This window comes from Tupaia chinensis, unplaced genomic scaffold (assembly GCF_000334495.1).
Source record: "Tupaia chinensis unplaced genomic scaffold, TupChi_1.0 Scaffold000250_1, whole genome shotgun sequence".
NCBI lineage: Eukaryota > Metazoa > Chordata > Mammalia > Scandentia > Tupaiidae > Tupaia > Tupaia belangeri.
The window spans coordinates 239771-248848 of NW_006159730.1; the positions used below are offsets into that span (position 1 = coordinate 239771).

A 9078-nucleotide genomic window follows, 5' to 3' on the forward strand; every position below is an offset into this window, starting at 1 on the left:
TCAGACTGCCTGAGACTAGAGTTCAATTACAGTGTGAAGACTTTGTTGGGGATGCCTGTCTATGTGTCTCTTTTTCATGGAAGAAATAAATAACTTTACAGAAGAAGGGCATTCCAGGTGTGTGGGTGGAAAGGGCACGTGTCTCCATTCTGCTTTTGCAGATATTTGCAGAATATCTAAATTATACTTTCCGATCATGGTCTTGCTCTGGGAAGTTTAAAATTTAACTCCTATGGATAGAATTTTTCCTCTTTAGAATATAAGAAAACGACTTACTCAGAATAGAGGTAATTAGAAGTCTCCTGTAAATATGTCACAACTCAGAGAGAAGGAAGGAAGGAGAAGTCATTCTACATAAAACTCCCATGAGTTGACTTAATTTCCTGTGTGCCCCCTCTCCTCTGAAAACAGTAGGACTATGAAGAGAGGAGGGTGTGTGTGGCCATCATGGGAAAGCCCTGTGTGACCCTGTGTGGGTCCCTCCCTTCAGTGGATGCTAATGCACCTTGTTCATTAATAAGTGAACGATAGCCGGAGAGGCTGGGGCCTTCTGATAAAGGGCAGATCTCAGGGCACAAATTAAAAGCTGAGGCTTGTATAGGACAAGGCCGACTGCGACCTAAATTCTGTGTTTCCTAAGGTTTAAAAAAAATTTTTTTTCCAGGACCAGGAGTTGGCAGTAATGGCTACATCACTGGACTCCCATGTAGCTTACTGTGGTTCGAGTCCTGGACCTGGTGGCTTAAACTCACACCAGGCACGTGTGCTTGTGTGCCCAAGATCCCGAGAGGAGAATGGAGGAGAAGGGATTGTGGTGTGGTCATTCCCCCAGGGGGGTGATTTCTCGCTTTCTGTCTCTCTGTCTCTCACTGTCTTTCTGGCAAGCGCACGCACCCTATAGCAAAAACCTCTCCAAAAAAAGAATTTTTTTTTTCAGGGATTTTTGCTATAGGATATGTGCACTTACCAGAAACACAGGGAAAGACAGAGGTGTGGGAGTCCAGCAATGCAACCATTTCACTGTCTGCTGGTCCCAACTTTTCTTTTTTAAGAGAGATTTTTACTGGCGCTAACCAGAGAGACAGAGAGATACAGAGGCAGAGAAAGTGAGAAATCATTCCCTAGAGGGAATGGCCATGCACTAATCTCTTCTCCTCCATTCTCCTCTTGGGATTTTGGGCAGGTATGCACAATCACCTGGTGTGAGTTTCAAAGCCACTATGTCTGGGACTCCAACTAAGTCAGCCATGTGGGAGTCTAGCACCTTAACCACTACGCCACCCGCTGACCCTAGGTTTTAAACAATATTTTAGTGAAACTAAAATATTCACAATCTGCAAGTATTATTAAAAAAATTCATAGCTGGGACCAGCAGTTAGGGTAATGGCTATGTCGCTAGATTCCCACGTAGTCAACCGTGGTTTGCATCCTGGACCCGGTGGCTGAAAACTCACGCCGGGCACGTGTGCATGTGTGCCCAAGATCCCAAGAGGAGAATGGAGGAGAAGGGATTGCGGCGTGGCCATCCCCCCTGGGGGATGATTTCTCGCTTTCTGTCTCTCTGTCTCTCTCTCTGTGTGGCGAGCGCACGTGCCCTATAGCAAAAACCTCTCAAAAAATGAAAATAAAAATTCATAGCTGACGGGACCAGCAGTTGGCATAGTGGCTATGTCACTGGACTCCCATGTGATTGACTGTGGTTCCAATCCCAGACCCGGTATCTTAAACTCACGCTGGGCATGTGTGTGTGTGTGCCCAAGATCCCAAGAGGAGAATGGAGGAGAAGGGATTGCGGCGTGGCCATCCCCCCTGGGGGGTGATTTCTCACTTTCTGTCTCTCTGTCTCTCTCTCGGTCTGGCGAGCGCACGCACCCTGTAGCAAAAAACAAACAAACAAAAACACTCTCCAAAAAAAAAATTTATAGCTGTCTTGAGAAGTTCAGGAAGGAAATAAGCAATAGAACATATATTCTAAAATACCATAAGACAAAAAATTAGGTGAAAGAAGAGGTGTTTGTTTTATTCCAAAATTTGTATTTTCCAATTTTTTGCCTACATTCTGCACTAAGAAACCCGTATCATACTATGAACCCTTTCCCACACACTGAAAATTTAAGCAAAGATTTATGAAATAATATGTGGTTTGTATTCTGATTTTTTTAGACTATATTAGTTTAAAAGAAAATTCCAATCTCAACTTAATGAACTGGTATTATAGCCCACTAATGGAATTTAGAAAAACACTGTTGTCAAAGGAGAACTTAGACGTCCCAAAGAATATTGTCTATACTACCAGTGTAGATTTGATTAGCAGCCTAAACAAAGAAAAGTAGTAGCCCACTTTGGATTAATAGAAAAAGAAATGTTTTATAATATGCAAAATAAAACAATATTGGTCCTTCTAGAGCGTATTTATTGAGATGGAGCAATACTGTCTATAACCGGACAGGCTCATCTTGGGTATCAGTGCAGGCTGCCAGTCATTTAAAGGTCTAATTCTCATTAGTACAGAGATCATGAGTTGAAAGACAAATGCAGAGGGGCTAGACATCAGCAAGCTTTGGCTCTCCTTCAAGTCCCTTCTATTGTACCTTCAGATTTTCACTATAGTAGGAAACAACCTGGAAATATTTGTACTTTTATTACTGTGACATTCAACACACTAACCCTTATTTATAAGGGAGGTTTTCTTTCTCTAATGCCAGAGAGTGTATATGAGAGAGAAAGAGAGACAGAGATGGAGAAAGCATTGTCCAGTGGGGTCTGGTCATGCTGCCATCTTTCCTTCTAATTCTCCATCCCATCAAGATCTTAGGCATAGGTGTGCCCAGCACGTTTTTCAAGCCACTGGGGCCAGGACTTAAACCCTGATCTGACATGTAGTATCTGGCTACCCTGCACCTATGGTGCTGTGGGGCCAATCCAGGCAGATTTGCTGAACATGAAGCTTCATTTGTATTCATTTATTTTTAATGAGAAATAATTGAGCGGACTCTAAGATATTTGGGTGTTGAACTGAGATAAAGTTTGAAGCCTTTTCAGACTCTGAATCTGTCCTCTTCTCAATGCCAGGATGAAGGTCTTCAGTGAATCCTTGTAGGAGTAAGCCCCATTCTGAAAATACTCAGTGGTGCCAGGTGCCAGACTAGTCCTTACTGCCAGGTTTCCTGGTGCCTAGTAGTGTCCGGGGAAATGGTTCAAGGATTAGAGACTGCTCCAAGTGTTCAAATCAGGGCCATATAATGTATTATTGCTATTCTGTGTTCATTAAATAGCCTGTGTTTTTTAAAGAAAAATAATCCAAATGGGATAATTTGAAGTTTCATTGTTTGGTTCTTTATATTTCAAAATCAAGATAGTTTTTACTGTGTCATTATTAAAATTTTAACTCTGGAACTGTAACACCCAATGAAAAATATATTTAGAAATGCATTGTGCATTAACATACCCATGAAAGCTGCTGGCCTCAAAATTTGAGTAGATGTTATGTTATGGCCTCAAAGTCAAGGTTACAGGATGAATCTGGAGTGCAGAGGTCAAGTTCTTGCATTTTAACTTTATGGCTATGAAAGGTAAATGAGGAAAGAAATGTTGATATCAAGGAGAATCACCACCTGGTTCTGAGAGGAATTTTCGTAAGAATCCATTTTTAAAAAAATACCTGTGGGTGGTAATCTAGGATGATGGGCGTGGGGTTCATTTCTGACATGTGTCTTGACACAAGTCTGCGATAAGACCTTCACGTGCCTCTGCAGGTGCCTCTGCCCTCCGGAGCTTTCCCGTGGGGGAGGCGATGGAGAGAGAGCCCCGCTGCATATGCTCCATGCAGATCCCCGAGGCTTACTTCCACATAACCCAGTGGCTCTGTTTCCTCTGTATTTTAAACATTCGAAGAGTTGCTATTTGGGGCTTGTAAAAATTACTTGTACAAAGCATGAACAGTGAGGTTAGTACTAACTCAAACCATCTGTTTCTTAAGGTAAGGGAAATGGCTTTTGCTAGGTAGAAATGCTCATTTGGGGAAACCTTAAAAAGAGGAGCTTCCGGGCCAGCAGTTACTGTAGCGGTTACATCGCTGGATTCCCATATGGCTGACCGTGGTTCAAGTCCTGGATCTGGTGGCTTGAAACTGAGCGTGTGCGTGTGTGCCCAAGATCCCAGGAGGAGAATGGAGGAGAGGGATTGTGCCATGGCCATCCGCCTGGGGGAGAGGGGGTGTGATTTCTCTTTCTCTCTCACTCTCTCTCTCTCCCTCTGGCAAGTGCACACAGCCTAAGGTAAAAACCTCTTAAAACAAAACAAAAACAATAAAAAGAGGAGCTTCAGAGAGAGGGGAAAAATGGTAGTAGTTGGAAATTAAGTGAATGCCTGTCCTCTCAACTAGGGGGAGAATCTGAACTCAGAGAAGGAGAACTTGGGTCTGCATGCACACACCCAGTTACTGACTGCTTACTTCCTTCGTGTCTAGCTCCAGCCTCGATGCCCTGGACGCCGACAGTGAAGGGGAAGGGCATTCTGAGCAGTCCCACATGTGTTACACTCCAGCGTCCCAGAGTTCCTCAAGAACGAGGATTCCCAGTGGGGATGAATTGGACTCTTTTGAGACTAACACTGAACCGGATTTTAATATCTCCAGGACTGAATCACTTTCTCTATCAAGTAATCTGCAATCGAAGGTATTCTTATTGGTATCAGTCTGGTTTGTTGTAACTCTAGAGACTAGGTTGTCAAATTTATCTATTTCTACCTGAAAGACCAATTATATTTACTCACACATATGGACTATTTTGGGGGGAGGAGGGAGAACCTATACGATGTCTAATTGAGTATGTCTTTATTTTTTTTAAGTTTATTTCTTTCATGAGAGAGAGAGATGGAAAGAGAGACAGCACCCCCAACAGGGTCTTGATGCTGTGATTCACTCTCTGCTCCAGTCAACCCTGGTTTACCGTCACAGTGCCCATGTACTCAGGGAGGTGTCTGGATGTGAACCTGGAGCCTCCCCATGTGGAGCCATTTTGCAGAGCATCATGTTTTACCTCTATGCCACTGCCTGGCCCAAGGGTCTGTCTTTTTAATCTCTCCCACTTTTTTTTTTACTTTTTAGAGTCTTTACTCCCAATGACTGATTTATGTTTTCATTAATTCACCGTGAGCACATACCATCTTTCATAAATTTGGAAACTGTTACTATTTCATACAATAATTTCTACTATAATTTCTGAACAAAGGAATTAAAACTGATAGTATTAAGTTGTTTTAAAACTGATCAAACTTGTTTTGCTCACACATACATTTTTATCTGGCGAGGCATGAAGTAAATCATGTTAATAAGGCAGTGGCGTGCTCTGGGCTACAGGGACTACTCTGGAACACACACTCCTCAATGTTGCTGTAGGAGCCAGATTTTTCTCTTGTTGGCAATGCTAGCTACATTGAGGTTTCATTTTGCTTGTGGTTGTTTTCTAAAATAGCTAAATATATTCTTCCAGTCTTTCAGGGAAAGCCCTTTTGGGTTTGAATGTATGTCATCTTCCTGTTTGCTTTCTGTTGAGTTTACTTGTTCTCTTTCTGAGTTTACTACCATAAAACAATGTGTACTCTGCCAAAACATCTCCTACTCTGAACATGTAGTTATTATGGTCATGCCTCGTTTTTGTAGCATGTCCTACAATATGTACATGTTTTATGTATGTACAAAATACGTAATTGTTTCTGACTCACTTAAGACATAAGTTGCGATTTTATTTTATTTTATTTTATTTCATTTGAGCAGATGAGGTTCTGGAAAGGTTAAAGTTTAAAGGTTAAACTTTTGTCTGTGTTGTTGCAATTCGTGTCTGAGTTCTGAATCTATCAGCTCTGAGACATGTAGAGCTCTGAGACAGGAAGAGCTGTCACAATCTTTTGAACCTGACGATCATGTGATATTTCTGGATAGTAAGACGTAGGTAAGGTTGTTGATGTAGATACTGTTTTATTTCTTCCATGAGAAAGAGAGACACAGGGAGAGAGAGAAAGATACAAGGGACCTTAAGAGGGTCTTCACACAGCGATCTACCTGCAGCCTTAGTCAGCTCATATAATGGGAATGTGCACACATGTTCCAGTGTGTCCAGTGGGAGCTCTGGACATGAACCCGGGACCTTCGCTGTGAGCCCAGCATCACAGAACAGTGCTCTACCATTGCACCATCACCACTAACAGTTTCATGTTGTTCTTTTGTTGTTGTTGTTGTTGACTTTTAAGAAGAACCTCCTATAAAATTTATCTTGCCTGGTCTCTGTAATTACCCAGTATAACTTTTTGCTAACAGGGTTTGAAAAATGTTCTAAGTTCCATTGTCATGAAAAGTGATTAGCATATTTGACTTAAATGGAGAGGATGGTATTTTACTAGGGGCCTTGGTGGCCAGCTCACAGCTAAGGTTCTAGGACAGCCAGGGCTGGCCTTCTAGACATCCAAGCTCAGTGGCTACTCTCTACAAAGACAGCTAGAGCCACTGCCCAGGTTCTCTGCAGCAAGGTCAGGCTTCTGTTTCCAGCTTTCCTCCAGGCTCTTTAAGTGAACTTAGGGCCACCATGTGTTTTCACTTAGTGAGGACAGAAATGATTAGTTCTTGTGAATGTCAGTCTGATGGCTGAATGTTAGAGAAGAAATTTGTGTGTTTCTTTTAGACCTAGCCTTAAGTGAGATCTTAAAAATTCATGGGCAGGATCATGCCTTTGTGAGGTAGAAATTGGGTACCATAAATGGCTTTAATGGAGGTCTGTTATATATTCATTTACTTTTTCTGGAATATGTAAGAAAACCATGTTTTAATTATTTTGCCATCGTTCGTGTACATTACCAATATAAAAATAGAAAAAGTATGTAATTGGGAAAACAGGAACAAAAATGGAAGGTCATTCAAAAGGAATAATATAAAGATATATAAATCAATGATATTCAAACTTACCCTCAGGAAGTGCTCGATGGAGGTCTATTAAAAAATGAACGCAGACTGGAAGGATTTGTGTATTGAACTGATGTATTTTTTCCTGGAGACTGCGGCTAACATTATAAATGTAAATAGCTTTGGGAAGTTTAAAATTTTTTAGAGTTACACATGGCTATTCTTCTACTTTCTAATAATCCTCAAATGTGGAGATCTCTGTTAAGATGGAATTTTGTGTGAATGCTACAGTGTAAAATAACAAAATATCTGACAACTCAGGTTAATCAGTCAAACTCATTGTTGAATATGCAGAGAAAAATTGGCCTAATTTGCTTAATTTTTTACATCAAATTAAAAATTGACCTAATTTTTTTCATTTTTAACCACATTGATTAGAATGTCATAATTGTGGGACCAGCAGATGGTGTCATGATTATGTTGCTGGACTCCCACGAAGTCCACAGTGGTTTGATACCTAGACCTGGAGGCATAAAACTCACATCAGGCACGTGGGCATGCATGTCCAAGATTCCAAGATGAGAATGGAGAAGGGATTGCAGCATGGCCACCCCCCCAGGGGGTGATTTCTCACTTTCTGTCTCTCTGTTTCTCCACTGAGCTCTTGAACCCTGCAGCAAAAACCTCCCTCTCTCCCCAAAAAAGAATGTCAAAATTGTATCCTAAAGTACATACAAAAATTTTCCCGAAAGCTCAAGTTTCTTAAAGCATTAGAGAAGATACTAACATTGTAAAAGTTGTGAGAGGCAGACAGAAACAAATATAAAATCAGAAATGTTCAGGTTGAATCTTCTGTCAAAGATGCTACTTTAGTAACCTTCGTGGTGAATACATATTTTAAGTCTCATTTAGAATTTTAAAAAAGCTTTATGATGATCTCTTTTAGGAATCATTGCTTTCTGGAATCCGCTCACGTTCTTATTCCTGCTCATCACCCAAAATTTCTTTAGGAAAAACTCGGTTGATGCGTGATTTTACAGTGTGCAATTCAGCTGAAGGTAAGCATCACTTATGTGTGGCTTAAAAAGCCTTCTATTTCAGAACAGACTCTTAGTGAGTATCAGTACACAAAATATGTAAGATCGGCATTTTCAATATCATTTTCATCATTGATTTTTCTAAATATAGCAGAATCCCTTTTCCATCGAACATCAGTTAAGGCAGAGACTTGATTCTAATGAAATTACAGTACATGCGCACAACTGTTTTGCTTTATTCTTTGAATAAAATATTGTCCCAAGGATAATGTAAGCCGAGATGATTTCAGGTATATTGTTGTGAGGGTCTTAGAAGATTTTTATTTAAGTAAATTATAAAAGTTACTTAGGTACGATGTAAACATTTTTGAAATAATCTAACTCCACAGAGCCAAAGCATTGCAAAGCAGATTTTTTCCCTTTCTTTATTTAACCAGAGTTTTAGAGAGTTAAAATAACAAGGTATGAGGGAACTTCAAGAAAAATGGGATTACAAACGCATTTATTGTGGTGAGAAAGTATTTTAAGTCTTATTCGTAGTTCATTCAGCATACACATTTTCCATAAGCTTTTTGAAGACCACCTCGTCGTGTTTGTAACACATGTAAATGTATCCCAGCATCTGCCTTTGTGGCAATATAATCAACCAGAACTAAAACTTTTCTACTGCAAACTTGTAGTTGAGATATAATATCCCTACCAATAGAGATGCAAATATAAAAGTACAACTTGATGAATTCTTAAAAATGAATTTGGATCTAACGAGGGTAATTATGAGCAACTTAGAGCTTCTCTTTTAGCTACTCTTAGCCACTGCCCTGCTCTCATGTCCTGCTTTATTTGGAAATATAATTATTTCATAGTTTATGCAACTAGTATTTTGTAATAATTACATTTACAATATTTAAAATACAATTCATTTTATTCCTTCCTCTTCGCCTTTTTTCTTACTTTTGCCTTTTGAAATTGTGATTATTTTGCACTTTTGTGCCATGTAGAACAATCCTTGAAAACAAAAATCTTTGTGCTTAGAGTTGCCATTCTAAAATAATAATTTATATATGGTAGGTGTTTGATAGATATTTGTTAAACGAATATGATAGATGAAGTACATAAATACAAAACAATTGCTATTAGGTTTTTGGG

The 9078-nt window shown here is 40.0% G+C and overlaps 1 protein-coding gene across 2 annotated transcripts in view; it reads left to right on the top strand.

Annotated features, from left to right (window-relative positions):
* The window catches only part of ARHGEF28 (Rho guanine nucleotide exchange factor 28), a gene marked incomplete in the record, with an annotated part of 274949 nt that overhangs the window by 152593 nt on the left and 113278 nt on the right, over positions 1 to 9078 (top strand). For both annotated transcript variants that reach the window (XM_027772037.1, XM_014587964.2), the window contains 2 exon segments: positions 4469 to 4676; positions 7842 to 7953. In XM_027772037.1, the coding sequence (XP_027627838.1) occupies positions 4469 to 4676; positions 7842 to 7953 (320 nt within the window).